Below are 26,327 nucleotides of genomic sequence, written 5' to 3' on the forward strand. Positions count from 1 at the left end.
CTGAATGAAAGTCTTCGCCTTGAAGGTTCGACCAAAGGGGCATCCGGACTAATCAAAGTTCAAGTTCCATGTCCATGCAGGCGATTTTCCAAAATGTTCAAACTTCCATTATAGAGTCCACAACTTCCACTTGACTCAATTTTCCTGTAAGCAATCAGTTCCATGTAACTTCACGACACTTGCCACCGCCTCCATGGAAAGTGACTTTGAAATATCCAGGATTCCAGACCAACTCTCCTTTGAGCTTATCTTTCAGTTTGTGGTCAGTCATTAACAGCAGTTAAATTAAAAGAAATAATAATAATTGACAACTGAAGAGAACAAAATGTACAAAAATATAAACAAACTAAAATATCAAAGGAAATGTGCAACATCTGGCATGACAGGATGACATATCTGGATCGGTTTGAATTTGGCTTTAACCATCATAAGAAGACTTTCTTTAGTCATTTAAGATTGAAATTTTAGTTCCTCAATGTGACTTCTCTGTGGCTATAGCCAACTTCTAAAGCCAGAGACCAGGTCTCTGGAGTGAGGAAATTAATCAGAGCTTACCCTGTGTGGGTCTGGCCGGCACTCTGTGAGGTAGGTGTGTTTTCAGCTTCATCTGCGGATGTGGCCGGGATTGAGTCCAGGCTGGGTTGTGCAGCGGGGGTGTCACTGTAGATCTCTGCGGAGGCATCTGTGGACACTTGACCCTGTGCTGGAACTGGTTCTGGAGTGGAGGACAAAGGGACTTCCTGGTCCTGGGAGTCAGTCTGTAGGTCCAAATCAACCTGTGGGTCTGGGTGGGGCTCTGGCTCAGGAGTAACAGGTAGAGTATCGGACTCTGCGTTGGACTTGGTCTCCTTCACCTCAGCTTCGTGAGGATTCACAGTCTGATGAGAGAACACAAAAAAAAACATCACATAGAAAAGATAATTAATCAACAGCTAAAAAGAACAACAGGTTCTAATGAAAGTTTGATTTAGAAAAAATAGTGTGTATAAAACATCAGGTGAAATCACCAAGAGCAATACTTCGGACACAGTATGTTATTACCTGTTCTTGGTGTACGTTGTTTGTTTCCAGCTTCTCTAGTGCTGCTCTTTCGGTCTCTAGTCCCATATCGTATGATGTGTGTGTCGTCCATTCTTCCAACACCTACGGAAAAAAATGAAAAGCCCACCACGTCACCACACACCCCACCTTCTTGAATGGGAACTTTGAATGTTGACAAAGCAGTTACAACAAATGAAATATTGCTGCCCAACAATGAAGCACCATCACAAGGCGACAATTCAAAAAGGCATCATTGATGGATTGTGCTTATTTGAAAAAATAATGAATTTTTGTGTGAAAATGTCAGATGCATTCGATCTTTGCATCTCAGGTTTTGATAAAAAGCCTTTCATTGGCGGACAAAGACCTTGTTATAAGGCCAGTGACAGACTGCCAGGCCTGTTGAACTGCCCTGGCATGCCTGTTTGTTGCTGGACCACAAACAATGATTCCCCTTCTTCTGTGCTCACACAAGCATACCAAACACGCTCACTTCCCCATATTATCATTCATCCTAATACACATGCAGACATTACTGCACACACACAACTTTGAGGGCCCATTCATGAGAGTTGAGGGCATTAAATATTTAACTTAGACCCAGCTCTGAGCCAGCATCAGACCACCTAAGGCGACCTCTAGCTGATTGACTTCAGATGGATTAGTCCCCACATTATGCAGCCACTCAGACTGCAAAAGAGACTAAAAAGCTGAGAATTGGGAAAGCTTTGAGTACTCTGAACTCTAACCTGGTAGGGCTGGTCCTGACCTATGTCAGAACCACCTCTGTGACTCATTATACAGAGAAAGCTGTGTTCCTGACAAAATGTAACTGAGTTGCTTTCTCAGTAACGTTTTACCTAGAAATTGCTCTAATCACCAAGTACTGAACACTGTTATCACTCTTTGTGAATGCTCTTGACTCAGTTTCAACCATACAACAAGATTATCAGCAGTAAAGGTAGAGAGAGAAGGTCAAACAACTGATGTTTTCCTCTTAAATAACACCCACCTTGGTGGGAGCAACAAAGACTTATGTAATGCCCCCACCCTCCCACTATCCGCAGGCTTGCCTCTATAATCCTGGACCTTCCTGACCACTCACACCAGTGCTTGAAAGCTGCTTCGCCTCTTCTCCAGGCCTCCTACTTTACACCAGGGGTTAGTGGGTCATTGAAGTGCATAATCCAACTCCCACCACTCTCTCCTCTTAGTGTTCAGCTAACTCATACGTTTCACTGCACAGAGGGAGTATAACAATACTGCATACCATTCTGCTTTCAGGCAACAAAATGAACCACACTGACAAACACACACAGAATTGTATCAATCATAGATTGATGGAGTATTTGAGCTCTGTACTGAAAGCCATGCTTGATGTGACTGATTTTGAAATATATAAAAAAAATGCAAAACTTCAACGCACCTTGTGTTGCGTGGAGTCCTGCTCCTGCTCCTGCCTCTGGCCGTCATGGTTTTTGTCCCCGGCAGACTGACCTGGGCCAGACAAGCTCTGCTCTGAACAATACACATGTTGACTGGGGTACCTGAAACACAAGCAGGGACACATTTCAGCACAATGCAAAGTTATTCTGATTATCTTACAAGAAGAATTAAAATTTTAAACTGGAAGGCAATCTTCGTCAAAACCCTGCATCAGCTTGTTCCCGTTTCCACATCACAGTAAGGGTGTAAAGCCAAAAAATTAGGGGTTCAGCAGCACAATATGCTGCTAAGCAATGGGTGCCTTTGAATTAAAAGTATGCCGAGGCTGTGCTACATCATATCCTCCACAGTGACAGCACTTCCTTCCCTGGAGGGGAGGGCAACTGTTACACACTGTTTGGACACAGGGGATGAAAATACTGTGAGCGTAGGAGAGCAAAGGCAGCTGAATGTGCATGAAGAAAAGCAGAGATACAAAGGGAGGGAGATAAACCCAAAGGAGAGATGGTAAAATTAGGTCAAAAAGCAGAGGCAGAGAGCAAGATGACAAAGCATAAAGTGAATAATCATGTGCAAATAACCAGTGTAAACAAAATTCCACTCTTGTTATTTGTGTATTTTTGCAAGCTGCTCAAGGCTAAGATGCATTCATTGAATAAGTCTTTTCTACCCCCTCCTCCTTGTTCCTCTCTGTCTGTAAGGCTTAGCAGAGTCCAGGATATTGCTGCAGCTCCAAGTCAATCTTCTTTCAACACAACTCACTAGCCTTGACAAGTCTTTTCAGCCTTCATGTTATTTTGTATACTTAGCACCCGTTTGCCTATCCATGCATACATGCAGAACTTCTTTCAAGGTTACCAATAATGTGCAGTACAGAATGGCAGCAAAACACAGCTGCTCTTTACCTGCAGTGGGCTCAAGGTCTGTAGGGCCGACATGAAGAGGAGACACCTGGAGCACAGACTAACCCACATTACCTCTGCCAGACAGTGGGGCCATAGTAAAAACATGAGCAAGAATTAAGAAGCAAGCATATGCGATAGTATGTGGATAGGGCAAGAGAATAATAAGGAAACAGACAAGAGGAAGGATACAAGACTGAGAGTTTCTCAGTTTGTTGCCCTATCAGTGGAGTTGAAATGAAGTGAAGAATGTGTAAAAATGAACTGAAATGGGGTCTGTCTAAACATGTTTCCTCTGCTGTGATGCTATTACTAGGGTTTTTCCAACTCAAACACAAAGTATATCTATGCTTAGCTTCTTTGAACCAGTCAGTCAGCAGACTACTTTAGAGCTATTGAGTTAACTCATCACACACAGATTGGCGTTAAACTGAGAGGCGCAAACATCAAAGAAATGCTTTCACACAGGCATTGACCCTTAGTTAGGCAAAAACTAGACACTAAGACGCATTAAAGTAGTTAATCTGTGTTAATGAACATCAAAGATCTCAGTAACACCTTTATGCATGCTCTATTATGGAGAACAACAGGCACTAACATGTCCGAGGGCCTGTGTACATTATGGAAATACTAATGCAAAAATCTAATTCAGAGCATGAGAACACATTGCATCAGTGACGAGAGGCACAAAGACACAGAGCTCGGATACAAACACACCATGTGATTCTGAAATAGGAGCGGTTCCCCTTGAGCGGTCAAATATCAATGTCAGGAGAGAGCGGGACACATGGACAGTCATGTTAGCACCCTGTCAGCCTGGCTGTCAGGAGGGACATGAGCAATGAGCACACACATTCACAACCACACAGAGACAACTATCTGTACAGGTCTGTGTCCCGTCACCCGGAGGGCGTCTCCATCTGTATTTTGTTCATTAAGATTTGAGATGATTGAATGACGACATAAAAGATGACAAGCACACATCCAGCTGAGACTTCATTTGTAGGAAGATGTGAGAGCTGCACTGTATACCATCAGATTTATGATCAAACAACAACTCGGTAAGATACGGTGTTAATCCAAATTTGAAGCTACTTCTGCTCAGGGCAACATGCCATCTATCAAATTTATTGGAGTTATCAGAGTTTTTAGTTACTGAAAATACAACGTGCTCTCTGGCAACGTTACAGGAAAGGTGATAGAGGCTCTGGAGGAATCATTAGAGAAATTAATATCTCTATGTCTTCTTATGATGGATTTACTGCGTTTGTGTCTGAATGTTGAGCATGGGTGCAAAATGTCATGTCTAGGAAAAGGCCCCTCCCCAGTTCTGACTCAGCGACACCAAAACATGACATTTACCATTGGATCCCTGCGGACGATGCAATGCACATGTTCCTATATGTGTTAACACCTCAAAATACAGTATATGGTTTCTCCAACAGGGCTGGGAAAGGCCGCTACACAAGTGAGGGAAACCTAAGAGCCGAGCGATGCATGGATGCTAAGGAGTAAATATGAACCATGGGCTAAACTTAGCTTTCCATAGCTTTAAACCATGTTGTGTTGGATTTCAAATGTCTCCCGTGTTCTCTTCCACCGCCAACCACTAAAACACGCCTGTAAAGGGAAGTCATCTGAACAAAATTATGTAACACACTGCTGTAAACATTAAGAAGGACCATATGCATTCATCTGTATGACAAAAATGAAAAAAAAATTTTTTTAGAAAATCTGGCATTCAATTTTTTCTTAAATTGATTTTTTTCTAAAAAGAAAATGTTAAAGTGAAAATATCTTCAGGTCTATGAAAATATAGAATGTTAATTTGGTAACTCATCATCTTACTGTTGACTATCAGGGCAAACAGAAAAAGAGATAAAGGCCTCAAATTCCATGTTCAGTCTTCTACTCTTTGCCCCCAAAAGGTAGAATCGTTATCAGACGACACACCTAAAGATCATAACAGCTTACAACATAACGTACAGAAAGAAAACACTGCTCTATAGGAGAAGCCATTTACACCCATATGGGGGGTCTATAGCATTGGTCAGCAGTTAAATAGTTGAAAACAATCATGAAAAAAAAATAAAATAAATAAAAATCAATCTTCCATCAAGTCCTTCTTTCCACAACACTAGCTGTGTATTCTGTAAAGCCTTTGATATTCAAAACGTATTCATAACTTCATGGCTGCCTGCACATGTTTATTATCTATCCTGAGACGAGCAGACAGGAGACAGAGAAGAGAGGAAAGAGCTTGAACTCTTAACAACATAGTACACAGACAGCCCAAGAAAATCAGTCAACGATGAAAAAATAATTTCTAAAAATGAAGTTAAGAAATGTTTTATGCCAATTTTGATACCATCTCCAGATCTCCAGACATTTCCAAGTCTTTTCACTCTAATTTATAAATCTGTTTAACATGTGCCTCTAGGGCAGCTGATCTGACCGTGGCCTTCAACCTACTCTGCCAGGCAGAGTGGTTCTGCACTGTTTGGCAGGAGAGATTATGAGACCTTGTCTTTAAATCTTGATGTGCTGGATTCTGTTGTTAGGACTAGACAGCTCAGAGGAGCCATACACGCCTCCATTTGCGACTATTTGTTTTTGTGGGTATAACAGGACTGTTGGGATGATTGATTGTTAACCAACCTGTTGTGCAGAATCCTGCTTCCTGGCCAGTCATTTATTAAATCCATTCCTTTTTGAAAGAGACCAATGAGAGTGATTGCCTATCCATCTAAGCGAGGGCTGACCAGAAATACATGTTTCTGCACTTTAATCTGGTAGATTAATCTGAAATCCTAGTTAAGTGGCGATATGCTTATTTTATATTGAGGTATCCTTGTTCCTACATGTTATCTGAAACAAACCATGGCTGTTTCACCGTCTGGTTTTACCATTTCCTGTACTTTCAGATACGGATCAATAGATTTTACTTAAATGTGTATTAAATTGCTGTGAGACAAACTGGACTGATAATAATTTGTTAACCCCTTACTGCCTGAATTTATTAACAATTATATAAAAAAATTAATTATTTGTGTTTTTGCATTCAAGCAGATGCTAAATGAAGTGGAGATTGTTAATTTGAATATAACATAGCATAGACTAGTGAAATATAATAATAGTATAATAAAATATATATGTACATACGGATAGAATATATATATATATATATATATATTTATGTATGTATGCATCTATGTGTATATAATGTATACATAGAATATGCATCAACCGGCATTAGTGGGATACAGAGGCCACCTCAGCTGCATCAAGACCGGAAGAGGTTTGAGGCGAATTTGCGACAACAGGCAACAAGGGGTTAATTAATGACCTGTTTATGTTCCCAAACTTTGCTTGTTATCATCATTTTTGGAAGGCCTTTAATCATCCAGATAAGAGAACGCTTGTGTAAATACAGATGGATGACAAACAGATCACATGCCACGGTGCAGGTTTAAGTTAACACGTCACAGAGTAAACATGCCTGTACAAACTTCAATGATGATGAATGCAAATGTGACTGATTCCCGCATCGTGACTCATTGAACCAATGTTTAACTTGAACCTGCCAAGTCACAGAGCACTATTGAAATAATAAAAATTCAAATACAAAGAATACGACATGTGGAGCAATTCCAGGCCACAAAAGCCATGTGCTGTAAAACAAGTATGAATGACGCTCTCCTGCCCCCACTCAGCATCTTCTCCATGAGTGAACAGAAAGGCCTGAGTGTTGACATTCCTTCTAAAGACGAAGAAAAAGAGAAAAAAAAGGGTGAGGACTGGGCTGATCTGAGAGGATTTGAGGGGGCGGACTGTGACCTACTTTTTAATGCAAATGGTTATGCAACAGTGGGAGGGGGCACTTATGACCCACAAATTGAGAGAAACGCAGAGACCACTGACAGACTAAATGTTCAACTGTGCCATGTGCGTTATGTACCAGTAATGGGTCAATGCCAAACTAATGAAGGAAGAGCCTGAGGCAAGACTAATGAGTGAGCAGCCTGCAAATACACTCTTCGTCATTCTTTCTCCTTCTCCGTTTTCTGTCCCATTTCGGAGGTGCCTGGAGATTTTAAAGAAGTCTTTCTATCATGTATGCTCCTCTCTGGCTACAAATGGCTCAGTCATTTTGTAATGTTCATGCAAGTGCTAAGAGGACATCGTCAGCTTGCGTGCCACCCGACACAGAAACATGAAAGTGCAGAGAATGACACCTCAACAGCTCTGATCCGGTGTGGGTCTTGCTTGAGGACACAGCCACAACCTGAGCCATACATTCTGAAAACAGCTTTGTATTTTCTATGCCATCACACTGTCTTTCAATATTACAATTAAAACCTTTGCACAGACACACTGGGCTGGCTACATGTCCTGATACACTGTCTCTGCTGGTTCCGAACAGCAAAATCCCCTGATATTTCCTGTTGGTTTTAGGACCATTCAGAACCGGCAGACATGGTATAAAACAAACTGTATTGTACTGTACCAACTGACTGGGCTGACACGGAGCAGACAAAACTGCAGAGACAACAAGCTGAGGATAGATTCATCTGCCAGCAGCGGGTCAAATATTATCACCAGCTGCACGGCATGCAATCTGTGCTCTGATCTCTTCCGTGGCAGGATGTTTGCCTGGTGACTGAAAGTTTGCAAAGGCATCTAGCATGAGAACATGTGTGGCTGCCTGTAGCTGTGGGTCCTGTTCTTTCTCTCCATCGTCATTTAGGCCTATTGCTTTGGCATGCTTCCCATTGATTGATTTGATTAGTCGAGATCAAGAGAGCTTTGTCACTCTGCCTTCTCATAGCATGACACTGCAACACACCGAGTATATATCCTGTGCAAGGACAGATTAGCTGACGTCTTTCCCTCTCCTGGGCTGGCCATAATCTCAGATCAGCTTGTTGCTGCTCATCATATAAACTCCCTCTCTCTCTCTCTCTCCCTCTCTCTCTCTCTCACACACACAGTGTACATCACATGCTGTCAATTAGTTAAAGGCTAAGTCCTTACCCTCATTAACCGTTTTAGAAACAAACAAACAAAACTGTGTCACTGTGTCATCTAACGTGACAAAACAGAGAAAGAAGTCAGTAACATCAGTCCATTAAATGGATTTACAACGTACTGAAGTGACCAGGTATATGTTATTATGGTCTTGATTACAAATTTAGAGGACAGAGGCAGAGGACAGTCTTGTGATATTTTCACTGAAGTTCAGATTAGTCCTGATATACAATGTGTGATGCTGTGAGATAACGCGAGAAAGGCTGATGGAGAACAGAATGATTTTGGAGTGAGTAGTGAGTTTCCTTCCTAAACTGATCTGTTGACTCACCAAAGCCTTATCACATGCTTGGAGCAAGCAAATACACGCACACATGCACGCACGCACGCACGCACGCTCAATAAAATCCAGCCATTTTCTCACAGAACAACATCTTTAAGAAGAAATCCTTCAAGCAGGCAGAGAATCCAAAATCATCTAACACATGATTTACTTCTACACAGCCGACATAAAAAAATAAAAAATACTGTCAGAGAGGGGGGCAGGGAGAAAAAGAGCTGAGGAGAGAGAATCCAGGATCCACGTGGGCAGAGGTGGATTGTGGGGCAGGGAGATGTGCCAGAGCTCGCCAGTAAAAGTAGGCCAGCGCATCTGCCAGGCAGACAAAAACATGCAGTCACTGTTTGGTGGAAAAGTGAGGCCGAGCTGAAGAGCTCAGCCACTCAGGGCTGAGCGTGTTCGTGTGTGTGTGTACATTTGCGTGTGCGTTTTAAATTTCCTCAACATCGAAGAATTGAATAATGTAGAGCAGCAGTTTGTTCTAAAGCCTGTTTATCCTCCATAATCCTCTCTACTGGTGCATCCTTGGGGCAGCCAGGACACAGTGGCTGAACTGGTAAATAGCTCTCCAACTCACTCACACATACACGCATGAACGTGACCCTATCTGCCACCTTACCGATGGCACACATTCTAATGAATGTGCTAAATAAAAAGCACAGAGAAACCTTTATTTCAAATATTCCACCTTTCCCCCTCTGGCATGTCCTATGTTGAATTCTTACACACATGGAGATATTGTGCTTTCCCTGAACTCCTCTTCCTATGTAAACTCACAAAGCCAGACAAGATTTTCTTTGGAACCGTGAAGGATTTGACTTCTTTTCTGAGATGGTTCTAATCTACACACAATTATACACACAATTGCAACAATGCCAAATTCAAAACACAGATTCAGAAATGTTCACATGTTCTGCTAACCGCTGCATATTTGGCTCATACATTTTTTCCCCCGATTCTGACCACTTTCCCAGTCCATGTGCTGAAGACAGTCTGGTCTGGACAGAAGAGATTGATAAAGACCTTCAGCTAATCTGCAAAAACCCACTAATACTTTTTTAGCCAGTCAATCATTTATCAGTGGTCAATGCATCGTTACTCAGCATCATGTGTCCTAGCTGGTTGCTCACACAGCAAACAAATAAACACCAATTTCACTTACAAACAGTGGGGTCAAGGAAAAGATGTGAAGGAATGGATGTTCATGTTTTCTACCATGCTGCTGAAGACACATCACACCCACAGCTTAGCATTCCTGCTTTGTTTGCTAATCTTCTTCTGCATGGAATGACCTGTTCACTGTAAGTTGTGACTGAGGTTGGAGTGGCGGACTTATTTCCGTAAGTGCTTTAATGTCGCCTGCTAACTTGCTATATAGGCAGAATAAGGGCATGGCCCATATAGTTTATCCCCTTTTCCAAGAATTATGACCCAGGCCTGTTTCTGGCTCAAGGATCTGGGTCTGTACTGAGGAAGCATGTCTGAGTAGGAAATCAGTCCTTACTGGCCCAAAACTCTCAGAGTTCTATTTTTTTTCAGTCCCAATTTTAGGCTTAGGAGTAAAAGCATCTTACCTTCTGTGTCTCTCTTTCTCATCTAGAATTTCGGGGAGCTGCAGAACTGCCTTAACCTATCAGCAGCTCCAAGCAAGTGATAAGTAAAACACAAATGTGCAAAACCTAGACATTAAGGAAATACATCTGGAATAAAATGACAACAAACCACCTCCAGACTTCTTTTCTGTCCATGTCCAGGAAGCATTTGCATAACACTCAATCAGAAAACCTTATAATCTCTTTTTATTCAAATCATTAGTTTTGACCAATAAAGCAATGTTTAAGCAATGGATAGCAAAGTGTTCAACGAGAACTTGACAAGTGACTCTTTGCATTCTTGCTGAAATGCCATGCCAATAAGCGCACTGGCACAGGCCCAGTGGTTCCTGGCAAATGACACCACTTCATCCGGTTTCTTCTTAAAGCCAAATAATCACAATTTGAATAAACACTCAAGATCATCTAATGAAATGAAAGGTCACATACTCCTTTAATCCACACTAGTTTAAGCCATTTGTTCAGCCTATTCATCTCTCTCATCTATAAAGGATCCTTATTTGACTGCACTGACTCTGCGACGCACATGATTCCTTTAACATTTACACAGGAGCCTTTCTCTAGGATGTTGTGTAAATGAACAGACACACCTCTATTTGGAAGCTAGCCTGTAGCACCAGGCAGGCCAAGTCACCTGATGGTGGAAAAACTGCTGCTCCTGTAGGGTTATATTCACCTCACATGCCTGCAGCCCACTAACAAATTAAGGACACTTTCATTCAGTGCCAAAACTGAACAGTTAGACATCTGTGCCCTGTCCACTACATAACTGATGTAACACAACAATAGCATCACGTCAGGTACGTGCAACATTATCTATGGGCTACTGTTCAAGTGCAAATGAAAAGCTCGGGACGTGACTTGTTTGTGTTCCTTTTATAGCATGCTAGTGTTTGCTGTTTTTGTTTTTTCATTCATAAAATTGGATTATATAACCAAGTTAAGTCTGCTGTGTTGAAATTCACTGGTTTAAGGACTGGTTTAAGGGCTGACGGTATAAAATTGAGCTTATGGTATTTCATTAAAAGACCACAATCAATTGTTCCAAGGATAATATACAGCCCAACAATTTGGCAAAATTCACAGTGAAATTTAATTTTAAAAAATTATTGGAGTTGGTGTTTGGAGTTTTTAGGGTGATTGGCTTTGATCAGGGGCCCTAGTCGAAATGCATTTATGAACACGGTGATTAGACAACAATACGTCAATACATGAAAATTAAAACATGGACGAACATAAATCATAAAAGAGGTGACATTTAAATTTTTTTTTTTTTATTATATCTGTACCAATCTCTTAAATGCCTGCAAATCACTATGTTATCAGCAGTGAAATCAAACACACGTTTCCTCTCTTACGCCGAGCCAAACAAAAGAGCCACAGTCACAGTGTGGTGGCAACAGTGAAGCATCGCAGTAGTCAGACAGGGATCAAAGAGGCTTGGGAATGCGACATCAGGAACATCGGTCCAGGACAATGGGACTGAAGGACGCAGTCATGTGATATAATGTAATTTGATAGGAAAAGCCACTTTGCCAGCGTGGGTTAGGATACAACAATACATGTGCATTCTTCCTTAGTATGTAGGCATCAGCAGACACAGCAGGAGTACAAAAACTCATCAAACACTCACCTCAGTACACTGTGTGCCAATGTGCTGCCGTGTGGCGACGCATTCACATGTACCATACACACTCCAACGCAAAGGATGAGGAAACACCCCGTTTTCTTTTTAAAAACACTGGAAACTGGATACTTTGGTTTTGAACAATACATTACTGTCATATAGTAGCACCTACATATTTAGCAAATCTGAAACCGTGGGTTTTATTGTATGTTGCCGCTTTGATTGTGGTGTCAATTAAAAATCTAATTATTTTGGCTCTATGAAATAAAATAATAGGATCTCGCATACAGCAGGTGACTTGAGTAAAACACATTTGATGGCATTAATATGTCTTTCTATTCAAGCTTCAGCGAAACATGCCCTTGTCTGCATTAGTACACAATGTTCTTTAGCAGCCCTGTGTGTCAGCTATGGACACGGCATCTTTCTGTTCATTGTCCTCACACAGACCGTTAAAAACAGCGCACACACTCAAACAGTCACTCAGTTGTTACATACAAGACTAAAACCATCAACAAAGAAAAGGAGAAATGGACCGCCGCAAACAGTGCAAGTAGAGTAGGTAGGTAGCTGCAAAATGTAAACAGTAAAGAGCAGCGAGCCAGAGAGGGGGAGGGGAGGAGACGAAACCAGAGCTTTTTCCGGGGGAGAAAAATAGTGCCTTTCTCTCAGAGGGCAGGAACAAGCAAAGCAACCCCGTATTTAAATACAATGAATTACCAACAACTCTGGACAGTATCCAGCTGTCAGAAATGCAGTTGCATTAAGATTAAGATGCATTAAAATCACTTGAGATGGAACATTTTCATGCCTAAAATCCTTTCAGAATCTCAAAGCACAATTGAAAATCTTATCCTGTTAATTACTCAGAAAAAGATTATTGTATAACCACAAAAAGTTTAAACTGAACGCTTGTTTGATCAATAGTCAAATCAAACAACTCTTCCCTTTGCCAAAGCCTCTTCTAACACAGGTAAACACTGGCAATAACAGTACATTAGAGTTCTGATGCAAGTCTCCACCTTCAAGATCTCCACCCTCAGATGACTACTCACCAGCACGGTTAACATTGGCATTTTCGCTCTAACCACTGACAAAGCCTCAGGCTACTGGCCTGCATTCAACTCTCACTGCAGGCCTATCTATTCCCAGAAAAGCATTATGTGAGCAACAGGATCCTGCAAAGACGCTCCTGCTGCCAGAAAATAAAGAAATCTCATAACAGAGTCTTTTTGAAAAATGGTACTCTTACGGGGCTCATCGCCGACAGCTGAAGGCTTTTCAGCAATTCACTTTATGCTCTTTTTATTGACAGAAGTTAGAAGGACATAATGAAAGTTTATGACACAAAATTCACAATACACAACATCTTGATATGCAATGTGACGCATTTTTCAAATAAGATTGTAGAGTGTGGTCTTGACGAGATTTACCATGAGACACCGAGGAGCACACAGAATGATTTTCTGAGTGAAGGAAGTGAGAGACAACAAACCATCAATACTCTATATACTATATTTTTCAGTAGTCTTTATTTACAACCAAAATATAACAGGATAGCTAACAGAGACAAGACCTGTGCAGATAAATGCTTGCTAGTCAGTCATCCAATTTGTCTATACTAAGTTACTTCTAGTGTGAGCACAGCTACATTCAATTAAACAGATAACATGGGCTGATGAGGATGGAGTTCTACTCATTGGTCTCTCTACACGACACAAACCATTCTCACTACAGGCATCAGATATTTATTATCGTTACCTGGGGAAATTTTATAGCCATCTGGATTTTAGATTGTTTTCATCACCCAGCCCTCCCACTAGGCGCTGGCCTAAGATACCTTTGTGAACTCATTTCACCTAACATGAGATCTACTTTGCCGGAGTGTTGGCTCACTCGGACTACTTCACATTACTCGTGTTACAAAAAGGTGCCTGCGTGAAGCATTAACATACAGTAAGCCATGCAGCTGGGAAACAGGAAGGCCGACAGGCAAAAAAGCTCAATGTGCTCAGCAGTCTCCATGGCCACTGGGCAGGAACAATAGTATGCTCCGGAGTGCCAGTCCAGCTCTGTCTCCTCACATAAAACTAGAGCTGCCAGTCTGCGGTGCTAAACTCTGGCCTGCTACAACAAAAACAGAAAGATGGGCTCTCAGTTACTGAGCTCCTGGTCTCTGAGCCAACAGTCGAGGAAAGGAAATGCTCCACCACTTAATTTGAAGTCAGAGATTTACGAGGTATAGAATTTCCAGTTAGACCAAGTCTCTCAGTCAGATGGATGTAATGTTATCTGGAAGACTTAAATACAACCTACCAACCACTGTCACAAGCAAAGTTTGTGATTTTATGATAATTCTTCAGATGAATCATTCATCTTATAATAAAACTAAACCTAAAGAAAGAAAAAAAAGATTAAAAAAAAAAAAACATAAATCAAATTTTACTTCACAAAAACTTTATATATATATAAAAACAAAAACAAATAACAAGCCAGCAAATGTTTCTCAAATTGACTGACTGACTTCAGGGATCAATTCTCTGTTGCTCAAGTAAAAGAAAATGACAGAACCACAGAGAGATATTTTAAATATTAAACTGCAAAGACAACAAACTACTATGTCTTTGAACAAAAGGCCTGGGCCTGGTTTGCTTACTGAAGAGAAGGATTCTGCAGACATTTGACAAGCAGGTCAAATGTCATGTTTGCTCAGGCAGACAACCTTGATGCTTTTCTTGTTGCTTTAGAATCACATTCAAGGCCATTCTTTTTAGGTTAATGAATGTTAGTGACTTACACTGCCTGTGTTGAATACCTTACAGATACCATTCAGTTGAGGGTTGAGATATGCTGCATCTTTGCACAGAAAGTTAGTTGGGAAAGGATTTTTTTTTTTTTTTTAAAGGCCAACCAGAAAGTACCTTAGTAACGACCCAGAGCAAACATACCCAGCTTCTCACTATATAATGGTGTATATTAAGGTTAATTCCGTTTTTATCCATGGTATTCCTTTATATCCCAATATTCCTTTATGTAAAATAAAACAATGAGTTCTGAGTACATAGCAGTTAAGACTTTTACAGCGTGACACTACAGTATATGAGTGCTTATGTATAAGAGGTTTAGCATCTACAGCTCATTATAAATTAATACCAATGACGTCCTTCAGACTACATAAAATATAGTATAGGACCACATATGATTGGGCAATGTATCCCTGCTCCTCTAGGTCGGGTTAGATCCCTTTTTGCTCATACTCCTCTGACCAGCCGACCATGACTCAACAAGAAGGCAGACTGTGGAAAAGGCGCAGCTAAAATAGCTGAGATGGGGTAAATGCAAGGCAAAAACCAAAGGTATACACCTTCACCTTTCAACTAGACAGACTCTCTCACTCCCAAGCATTCAGCAGGACAACACCAGAACAGCAAGAACAACAAAGGGGTCGTCGAATGAGGGCAGGGCTAAGAGGAGAGAAAAAATAAGTATATAAGTGTATGGACACACATGTTGTGACCATAAAGGTTGCAACAAGGCAGCAGGATGACAGGAATAGCTGGGAGGTGATGAGCTTGAGGAAGAGGCCACAGTGAGCAATATCGCCATGTCCCAAAGCAGGTTTTGTTACCTTCAAGTTCCACCCCCTCCTTTCATGGCTGGAATAGCCAAAAACAAACACAGAGCCTTCTCTGTCTCTCTGCCATTTACTGTCAGTGCCCAGTACAGGTGCTGATGTGTGGAAAATACAAGCAGTACTATCAGTGACAACAGGCTCCCTGGCTACTGAGGCACAAGGAGGATCTGCTTATATAACAACTGCCCCAAAAAGGGAACTTTTACGATGTGTGCAGGGCGCATAGTTCTTTTAATGAGAGGGTCCTCTAGCTGTACCCTGCTCTGTGTAGAGCTCACATTGCCTTTGAGCTAGTTGTAAAGAACAGTTAAGACAGACTAGCTCACAGTCAAGAAATATCTTACTCGCTTACGCACAACAGTTTCCAAACACTTCACCTGATGCTATATTTGATAAACTCTATTAGCCTACTAACTTACTGTGAGCTCTCTGTTAGGGCTTTTAATAGCCACAATATTTGTGGTGCAAAACAGAGCTACACACACAAGACTGCTCAAGAACTGGAGCTGTGAGTTGGGAAACCCTGATCTGGCAGCAGAGGGCAAGTGAAAGCCCCATATAGACCGTGTCACCCTATACATGATCATGGAAGGGAAACAGGTTGGACAAGCAAAACCCTGTGGTGTTGTCTTACTGGACTGGTGTCAAAACATACAGCACAAACATTAAGGCACCTCTTTGGGTACAATAAGCAGAAGCAAAAAAACACACTGCAGTACTCTAAAGCAATTTACAGTGCATCAAAAGGCATTTAATCATATAAAAGACTAATCTACAGCACAAACATTAAATTATTAACAATCAGGGGAGTCATCAGATTTCAAAATTCAACAGCACTGGGTGGACAAATTCAGTTTACCTGCGCGTGCTTAGAGAGTTGTAATGTTTTGCGACTTTCGTTATGTTATGGATGATAACAAAGTGTGTGCAGTCTAATGGAATACAATATAAAATCCCCAGTTGGTCAATCGGCTGTAGAGTTATCTTATGAGTGCTAATCACATTACATAATAAGAATAATCTTCAAATGGCTGTGAAACTAATAAGCCTATCGCACAGGACAGTAAGATGATGACAAGACATGCAGCTATTTCTCATGTGCACGCTGTACAAATGCAATGATCACAATCCAATGGTTTATTTTGCCTCACGATTAGTTTTACAGAATATAAACTAAGTAGAAGAATGCCGGCTGGTTGAGAGAAAGTTAAACAATGAGCTCTACTGCTTTGTAGCCTGCAATGAGAGATGCGTTAGACACTAGAGTTAAAATCTAAATGGAGAGAAAATACATGGGTGCCGTAAGCTATTATTACTAACAATGAACCTGGAGGGCTGGAAATGTGAACCCTCACATAAACACTGTGAAGCTGACAGGCACACTTTCGCTCCAGTGATGCTGATGTCAACAGCCTGATCTGATCTTGCATACCGTCTCCACAGTAAGATCTCTGTTCCTGACTACATGAGAACAGGGGCAGCACGACGCACGCAGCACACATTCTGCTGTGCCTCTCTAAGCACTGCAGCGTAGAGATCTCTAGCTGAGCAGCCATGCAGTCGTATACAGAGGACAAGACTTAATAACAAATGACAATATGGAATCTGAGAAATCAGAAATCTGAAAATTAGCCCTGACAATTTCAAGCAGCATGGGGGATATCAAAAACACAGCAGGTGAATCACGGTGTAAGAATGATGCCGCTAACAAGCTCTGGCCACCAGCCTCCTGATAGAGAGCCCCTTTTCGCCTAAGATTACTGCTGCCTTGGAAACCTTTGGATCTCTGCATGAACAGCATTCCCCATTTCACTGGTCCCTGCTGGGATGTGTGAGAGTTGGCACGGAGGAGTGAGAAACCGACAGCAGCACACTAAAAAGGGTTTGCATTAGTAATGAAGTCTATGTGTGTGGCTGCATGGTCATTAGTCCATTTGTGGGAAAGTGAAAAAGTGCACCAAGATTTGAAGCAAGCAAACACCTGACATGCCAGGACAAGGACAGGCAGTCTAATTAATACATTTAATGTATAATTCAATACTCCCTTGGACCTTTCTTGAATTTAAATGACCAACTACAAATATGTTCATGTCTCAGCCAGCCAGTATCCCCGTTTCTCCCCGAGGCAGATGGCTGCACCCTGTTCAACGTAGGTGCTGTTTACTCATGTTCTCTCATGCTTTTCTCCTTTGTTTTCCTACTATTAGCCTGAAAAGGTGCAATAGGTAAATCTTATCATGGCAATACCTAAACTACTTTGAAATAATCTAATCTATTGAAATGTGATCATTACTTAGAAAAAAGGTGCAAAGGTTACAAAGAGAGACATGGATTTGTCATAGTCTGATTCAGTTTGTACCTCAACCAGTGAGCTTTGTATGTTTCTTTTCAAACTGACCAAATCCTCAGACTTATTTTTTTTGTTTGCATCTCTCTTGCAAAACATTAATGCCACGAAGGCACAACACCAGATTGTGTACTGGAGAAAGTTTTACTTATTGATGAGGGCATTACACAAGGCTAAACCTTGTTCTGTTCAATAAAACATGAGCATTAAAATCCATTCTCAGTGCTAAGAGGTAACAGAAAGGAGGAGAAAAGCACTGCTTGTTTTAGACTGTAATGATCAGGGACCTCAGATATGAGTTATCATTAAGCCCTATTTCAGCACTACTGAGCCACTTTTGGCTCTGAATGAGTAACACTGATATAACCAAAAAATTACTAGAAATATTAGAATGAAAGATGTGAATAAACATCTGAAGTAAATGTATTACATTATCTGGAAGAGTCCTACAACTAATGATCCATCAAAAGTGTTACATATTTATTTTCAAAAATAATCATTATAAAAAAGATTATTCAGTCCCCAAAGAAAAAAAATCATCCAACTCTCTATATTGTCAAGAAAAGCGATGGTGAATAGTTATCGCAAACAAACGATCAGGACAGTGAAGAAAAACACTAAAGTCTGCAGGCCACACACTGAATGCTTCTAAATCACCAATCTGGATAAAGGTAGCATGTTAGCTGCCCTGTTAATCCCATTTCACAAACCCTCAGTATTGTTACCTGCAACGTGCCTCTGAGATTAAACAAATTCATGAGTTGTGTTAATCTACCAGATGTCACCCTCTGTGTACATGTGCCCTGGAGAGGGACAACACGCACCACGCTTAACAGGACGACTCATTTAAACTGCTGAATGCAACGACAAATCTGTTACATCTGTACATTTGATGTGAAATGATGTGAAAGTGATCGCTTTGCACTGCTTTTGCTCTGTTATACAGACTGTAAACTCTCCCTCCTCAGAGTTTTGCAGTGGATCTTCTAAATCCTGTGACATGTTTCTACACTTACCATGAATGAACAGAAAGTCAATTTCGACCGCCACTGATTATTTACTTAAGTAAGACTAACAATGACAACATTTTCTCACTAATCTCACTCAGAGAAATTCTTTTAATTTCATTTGATTATAAATTGAGTTATTCTGGGTTCAAATCTGTTGCTAAACAATTTTAATACATCAGTTTGCCTACATATCAGTTTACTAGTCGATGGGGAGGCTTTGGCACCATTTTAGTCATTTTAGAGATAAATATTTGAGTTAAATAACTGAAAATTCACAGATTGAGAAATAATGGTTAGTTGAAGCCCTGGGTTAGATGTATAGATGGTTATTATCGTACTATAATACATTTTGAAGAGAAAGGACACACAGCTCGTCACTTTCAGGATTTCTTGCCCAACATGAACGTTGCCAACTTCTCTGGTTTAGGTTAGCTAGGTTAGCTTTGCTGCTATTCAACAGCTGGCTAGCGACACTGCTCACCTAACCCACTAGACATACTTACACAACAAATTTAATCAACCATTTAGGTCAAGTACCGACAAAGCCATGCCAGGGCTCTCTTCTTTTCAGTAACAGGTGAGCTAACCATCCCCGCAAACCCGGTAATAACCAACGTTAGCTGGTAGCTGTGTAGCAGCAGAGAGGACTCATGTCACACCGCACCGATGACTGACGGATGTGATATGCGGTGAAAACACATCATGCAAAGCGACGTGACGGACAGTATAATCATCATTAAACGTGTTTCACCTACTAACACGACTGTCATTTGACTGTCATGTCATTGGTGATGTGAATGGAGGTGTAGATGTCCGGCTAAGCTTACCAGCACAGGAGAGCTACAATGAGGCACACCAACAAAACGCGCAGCCTCTTCATTATCTTCCCGCGGGGACCAACATCCTCGCTCTTTGGGGGATTTTTCTAATCTCTCACGGCTACACAATACACCGAAGACGGGCTTTTTGCTGTCTGAAAGCCTGCTTAGCTTACAAATGAATAAACGACTGTCTTCTGAGGCTAAAACCTACACTTGAGGTGTGTTAATTTTCATTGTGCGGACCAGTTGTCTGCCTCGCGTTCAGCCTTCGTAGCCTCTGCTGTTGATGGGTAGTTGGCTCTTGGTAAATTCAACCCCTGCTCCTCATCTGACCAATCAGATCCGACATGAGGATTTGTTGACCAATCACACGACACGTTTTTGACGCCGTGTGTGAAGAAACCCCGCCCCATGGAATGAGGATGATTTGGTGGCTGTGGAGCAGGACGCGTCACCTTTTTTTGATAAGCAAATCGCAAAAACACGCAATATTTAAATTGTATTGCGCAATCGTCTCACGTGAAACATTTCAACATAAATGACTAATGTTGATACCTTTGCCTTTGTAGAGGCAGTTAAGTGGAAGTTCAAACCACTCGGGGTTATGTGGTTAGTGCTTGAACGACTGTGAACACTGTGTACTTTTCTCTCCATCGCACAGCATCTTCATATAGTATTTCATATGTAGCATTTAATGAGGCAGAAACTTTGTGTAGGTGTCATTAAACTGCCAAAATGTATTCTGGATTTGTAGATTTGTAGAAAATATAAATCTTGACACCCCAAAACCCATCTTAATATGTGTATATATCGTTATTTATGCCTTTCTTCTCTTAGGATTGTATCGTTCAATTACACTTTTGATATTAAAAGCAAGAATTTGGTTTTTGTGTACACTCCTAATATTTCCCTACACATGGTACGAAGAACTACATATCCCAGAGTGCAAGTCGGGGGAGAGTCCTAAAAATGTGCCTGTCTTTTTTCTCTTGTATCTAATGTACATCGAATGATGATAAGTGCGACACAAAAATGAGCTAAATTAGAGTAAGCTAAACTAGAAGCGTGAATTGACCCGACACTGTTTAGAAGTAATAAATAAAAATGTGTTGTTGTTTTGATCCGGCGGGGTCTTGAAGTTTCGACATTCTTCAGTTCTGAGTTTTTAACATTTCAACAGAAGTGAAGTTTGGGCGAACACAGCTAGCCGCCTCTCCGCTCACTCATCAGCACAGCGGCCAGCTACTGTAACACCTGCTTGGGCTCTTTTGGACACTTAGACACGCAGGCTTAACTATGGACGTAGTCCGGGTTGTTGTGTGTGTCCTGTCCGCGTTTGTCGCTCTGGTCTCGGAGAAGTTTTTGGTGCTGGCTGCCTTCTCTCAGTCCATGGACAGCGACTTCACATTCACTCTGCCCGCCGGTCGCAGGGAGTGTTTCTACCAGACCATGAAGAGAGATGCCTCACTGGAGATTGAATACCAGGTCCTAAAAACCTCACATAAATGCGATAGTCTTGTATAAAATAACGTTATCTGAGCAAACACAACCCAGCTATCCCTGTCTGTAGTCTGCCAAATCAACGATAAGCCAGCAAGAGTCAACATGGAAATAACATTACACTTGTCAAACCTGCTGCTTGTCAATTTTTCTGGTTACTGTTCACGTTGTTGGTTCTCATGTACAGATGATATTCATGCACAAACAGTGTTGGGTTCATTTAGATGGTTTACTATGTAAGTGAGCCAGCAGGTTGTGTGGCCCACGCCTCAACTTTCATATTGTTGGGAACCTGTTATGCCTGTCAGTGTGCAGCTTACAGCAGTGAATGAGTCTAGAGGTTAGGCAATGTCAGGGAGTTGTCATCTGTTGTTGCCTGTGGGAGACATCCCAAGCATTTTATATATCTGTTGTAGCGTCTACCGTGGAGGACAAGGTTATCGCTTTCAGAGGAATAAGTAGCATTCCTCACATTTAACGTATGAAATTAATCAATGCAGGGATTTAGTGCCATCTCTGGAGAAAAAATCAAACCACACTAACTTTCAGAGTTATTTTGATGTCTCTCAGCCTCATAACATTTTCTCTGTCCCCATTACTTCTCATGTGTGAATGTCCTCAACTGTCCACAGGTATTAGATGGTGCAGGTCTCGATGTAGATTTCTTAATCTCCTCTCCTTCTGGCCAAGTGCTGTTCAGTGACTACCGCAAGTCAGATGGAGTGCACACGTAAGTTGCATAGGTGATCAAGGAAATATACATGGCTGACACAGATACATGTGCAAGCTCTTCTTGCCAGTGATTATTTGTTTGTTTTTTGCCTCCAGTGTTGAAACTGAGGATGGAGACTACATGTTTTGCTTTGACAACACGTTCAGTGCCGTTTCTGAGAAGCTCATCTTCTTCGAGTTGATCCTGGACAACATGAACATAGATGAGGACCCAGACGACTGGAAGGAGTATGTCCATGGAACAGACATGCTGGACATGAAGCTGGAAGACATTATGGTGAGGATGAGATGACAAGCAGCATCTTCCAAAGTGCTGTATAATAGGCTTGTTTTTTGAATGGCACCAGTGAGAAGCTAAAGCGCATTGAAAGTGTGTTTTATTCTCATTGGATGTTCCAGACTTTGTCCCTCTCTTGTCTGCCACTGAGATAACTGTCACTGTGCCATCTGTGATCAAAGGATGACATGGGTGCAAAGTGACCCAACAGACTGGCAACAAAATAGCGTGCAATCAAAGTGTTTTTCCATAGTAGAGCATGTAGTTGAGCCAAGCCATGCCACGAACGGCTGTGAGCAGTCTTGCTGCGCTGGTACAATGCGAGAGTTCCCCACTGCACAGCACAGCAAGGTAAAGCAGTGCAGCTTGGTGCAGCTAATCCCTCGTGTGAGGCAGTAGCTGTCATCACGGTGTGGCTAGAGTGGACAAACTGGGGCACATGGAAACCCCCCAGTATGGTCACAAGGGGGGTGTCACAAGAATAGACAATGTCGTGAACTGTCACCTATTGGCTGAAGGCAGCCAATTGTTTCAGCTTTCACAACAGTAGCCTGCAGCACCCAGGCGCCCCCTCACCAGAAGCTTAATTTGTGTCAGAGGTCACACAGACTTCACTTACTCACAAAGACAGGAGATGTATTGTCCAGCTGTGCAGGAAGTTGTTTCCTCACAGAGGAAGGAACACACCTGATTGAACTGCTTTGTTTACAAACTCAAAACTGCCCCGAGAGGTTTAACTCTCATTTTGATCACTCTACTTTGTAAGTATTTGCATTTGGTTAGTTTAGTGTCCGGTAAGTAACTGGAACAATGTTTTTATGAGCGTTGACTGCTCAGATTCAGTCAGTCTGACCCGTGTCTCCTCTCGTTCAGGACACCATCAACAACGTGAAGGCCCGGCTGGGGAAAAGCGTGCAAATCCAGACGGTGCTGCGGGCCTTCGAGGCTCGTGATAGAAACATACAGGAGAGTAACTTTGACCGAGTGAACTTTTGGTCAGTGATAAATCTCATTGTTATGTTATGTGTATCAGCAGTTCAAGTTTACCTCGTCCGCTCACTGTTTGATGACAAAAGGAAGATTCGTACATAACACCACCCCAGATGAAGAGAGAGACTTGTGCACCTGTCCACAGATACTTTGGGGATTTTTTCCAGCAGATCTCTCGGCTTGTGACTTTTAACATAAGGTGTCATCTGTACACATAGATATGCACACACACACACACACACACACACACAGACATTTTGACATATAAAATTCATAACTGTTGTTGCTCTGGTCTTCAGTCCACTGGAGTTTGAGGAACAGAGGGAGTCCCTGGCTTGGAGCAGGAACTTAAAACTGTCAGCCCCTGTACTTTGCAAACTCAGTCTCTTTCCTACAGAGTCTCACAGTCTCTTTTTTCTCTCTATAAAACTTGTATGTTGTTTTATAATCCTCCCTAGCTGCTGTAATTCTTCACAGAAAGTGACATGACAAGCACATTTATGATGTGACTATTTTTCTAACAGAGCCTGAAGTTACCAGGCAGCTTGACAATTGCAAAAATGTCCTCTTTTCTTTGGAAATGTTTTTATTTGAGCCGGACTAGATGAAGAAATTGTATGGTGTCTGAAGAATCTAGTTCATGTCTGCCAAATAGGAATGGGAGGTGCAATCAGTCTGTCGGCATGTCTTCCCAACGTCCTTCCCCACACAAATGTAGTTTTGTGTGTTACTAAGACACCTTGGTGGTTTGTATTTAGCTGCCAGCCTTTTGCCAGTCTATGAGGCCTTTGAATATTCTCCCATTACCATCGTTGTTTCTAATAATTCAGTCACACTTTCATGCCAACACTGAAAGGTCCGGTGTTTAAGTAAGGCCACGCTGCTAATGCTGCTGATTGGCACCAGATGGACCATGGAGTAGGAGAAGAGGAAACAGGCCACCTCCAAATCTCTTGATGACTGCTACCCTACTCTCCTCTGCCATTACTTGTGAGCTTGTGGCCTAAATGGCAGCCAGCTCCGCCACCCAAAGCTGTGAAGCCTCACGGCTGCTGCCGGGTGTCTGCTTACACTCACCAACTGAGTGAAGATGTATAGCCTAGTCTATTTCTATCTTACTGGCACCTGGAAGGTCATTACCACTACTACAGGGGCACTAATACTAATGAGCCATTCACTGCCATGGCTATGTCAGTATTCTTTTTACATTGCTTGTATCTCTGTATTTTGTTTTTTTTTTTAGCTATCATTACAAACTAAAATCTGATCATTGCACTGCCTCTGATGCCACAGAACAACATATTTCTTGTGTCATATTCTTTGATTCTTCTTAATTTAACATTATGGGCCCCAAAATGGTCCACAACATGTGAGTGAGTGAGCACTGATCAGGAAGGTTTTATCTCATCGGTTGCTTGTATTAAAGTATTAAAATGCTACCATGGCTTGTGATTATGGTTGCTGAGAGCGTTTCTTTTATCGTTATTACTGAGCTCCTCAGGCGAAACTTGGTTACTCACTACCCTGGCTGGAAGCTGCATGTTGCCATCTTCTGAATTTTCCCTGTACTGTAAGATAAAGATCACACACTGAGTTCATGCCTTTATAATTTAACAGCCTTATGTTGGAAGTGCTGTAAAACCAAACCTAAAGCTGTCTGACTAATTTGACTAGTTACTTTTTTGCCATACAGTCTGTGCATGTTGTTGCTCCCTGCAATAACACATAGACTGGATGTGAGAAATGGTCATCCTCTGCCTCTGTTTAAGTGCTCACCACCATCCTTTATTCCTCTGTCCACTTGATCTCACTGTGGTAACCAGTGTTTAATTTAAGTACTGTATGTTGAGATTCGGTCTTATAAGTGGTTGATCAGCAATATGAATTTATAGTTAAAACCTGCTTCTAATTTATTTTCAAGTGCTTCAAAGTTCTACAAAAAGACTACAAGTATTATTACTTTTCCCAGTTTCTGAGAGGGAGATTGTTAAAGTTTCCCGAGTCAACAGGCACACTGTCTTAGAAAATATTTTTTACTACCCTGATGGAGCGGTGAGTAGAGGAAGGAGTGTGCCGTTATAAGGTATTTATTGATCTAATGTCCTGTAGTTGTAAATGTGTAGAAATTAAACAATCATTCATTTTTCTGACCTGTGTTCTATTGTGTTCCTACTGAGCTATTTTACTGGAGATGGCGTGTGAAACAGTTTTACAGATACCTGTAGGAAAGCTCAGGTGAGATAAGTGACTGAGTCACTGGGCTGCTCGACTCTTTGGCGTCTTCTTGTGGATCTGGTGGTGCAGAGATGTGATGATTAGACACTCACTCAGTGCAGAGCTTGAGGCCCCTGCGAGGTACAGCGGACGCGGCCCAAGAGAACTGAAAGGACGGGAAGTGTCTTAAGTCATCATCATCGACACCACTAGTCCTCACAGCATTACACTTGGACTCATGACACTTACTGGCCTATCTGATGCTGTTTGGACAATCTAGTCCTTCTGGAAACACTGTCTTTGCTAAGATATGATCCTACCTGCAACAACAGTATAATAATTTAAATATGTTCCCAACCAAGGTTTGTATTGTACGGGCAGAATTTACCATGGTGGTTGGTGTTTGTGGTTCCTTTGAGACCATGCCGAAGCTGACAGGTGTACTGACTGCCTGAGCCATCACAGAGGAGACAGGTGGTCTATGCACAGGACCGCTGCTACTTGACAGAATACAGATGATGTTTTTGGTGGATATCAGAATCAACATGGTAAATATATATAAATTGTCATTCAGCATCATGAGAATAATTGAAGAAGTTAGTTAACGTTTTTGCAGGCGTGGGGGTCTGTGGGTTGTCGGCAGGGAAGGGTCCGCATATGTTCAACACAGACACCTTGACAACGTTAAAAAGAAAGAAAGTACAAAAAAAGGAAGTTATCCGTCATGAACTTGACAGTTATGGTTGGTGAGTCCAACAGCAGGGGGCGCTGTGGGCGCTGATAAGGTGCTCCACTTCCGGGATAA

The 26,327-nt window shown here is 41.7% G+C and overlaps 3 protein-coding genes across 6 annotated transcripts in view; 2 read left to right on the forward strand and 1 right to left on the reverse strand.

Moving 5' to 3' along the window:
- The window catches only part of suco (SUN domain containing ossification factor), a 37,658-nt gene extending 17,585 nt beyond the window's left edge, over positions 1 to 20,073 (reverse strand). For all 4 annotated transcript variants that reach the window (XM_070831667.1, XM_070831666.1, XM_070831665.1 and 1 more), the window contains exons 1-4: positions 19,816 to 20,073; positions 2,468 to 2,588; positions 1,042 to 1,143; positions 556 to 878 (exon numbers count right to left, since the gene is read on the reverse strand). In XM_070831667.1, coding sequence (XP_070687768.1) covers positions 556 to 878; positions 1,042 to 1,143; positions 2,468 to 2,588; positions 19,816 to 19,868 — 599 coding nt within the window. In that variant the 5' untranslated portion in view covers positions 19,869 to 20,073. The remainder of the gene's footprint in view (positions 1 to 555; positions 879 to 1,041; positions 1,144 to 2,467; positions 2,589 to 19,815) is intronic.
- A 926-nt stretch (positions 20,074 to 20,999) lies between these two features.
- tmed5 (transmembrane p24 trafficking protein 5) lies at positions 21,000 to 25,429 on the forward strand. Its single transcript, XM_070832838.1, has 4 exons — positions 21,000 to 21,294; positions 21,942 to 22,039; positions 22,138 to 22,318; positions 23,192 to 25,429. Exons 1-4 carry the CDS (start codon positions 21,106 to 21,108, stop codon positions 23,408 to 23,410), a joined length of 687 nt encoding a protein of 228 aa, XP_070688939.1. The 5' UTR covers positions 21,000 to 21,105; the 3' UTR covers positions 23,411 to 25,429.
- Positions 25,430 to 26,318: 889 nt separating this feature from the next.
- Positions 26,319 to 26,327, forward strand: part of pigc (phosphatidylinositol glycan anchor biosynthesis, class C) — a 1,939-nt gene continuing 1,930 nt past the window's right edge. The window contains exon 1 of the mRNA XM_070832584.1: positions 26,319 to 26,327. This exon is cut by the window's right edge and continues 49 nt beyond it. The gene's annotated coding sequence lies outside the window, so the exon portion shown is untranslated.

Source organism: Pempheris klunzingeri, chromosome 6 (assembly GCF_042242105.1).
Source record: "Pempheris klunzingeri isolate RE-2024b chromosome 6, fPemKlu1.hap1, whole genome shotgun sequence".
Taxonomy (NCBI): domain Eukaryota; kingdom Metazoa; phylum Chordata; class Actinopteri; order Acropomatiformes; family Pempheridae; genus Pempheris; species Pempheris klunzingeri.

Coding starts and splice junctions, on each gene's coding strand:
- tmed5 (XM_070832838.1), top strand. CDS start 21,106: ATGGACGTAGTCCGGGTTGTTGTGTGTGTCCTGTCCGCGTTTGTCGCT. Junction 22,040..22,137: donor AAGTCAGATGGAGTGCACAC/GTAAGTTGCATA, acceptor TTTTGCCTCCAG/TGTTGAAACTGAGGATGGAG. Junction 22,319..23,191: donor TGAAGCTGGAAGACATTATG/GTGAGGATGAGA, acceptor CCTCTCGTTCAG/GACACCATCAACAACGTGAA.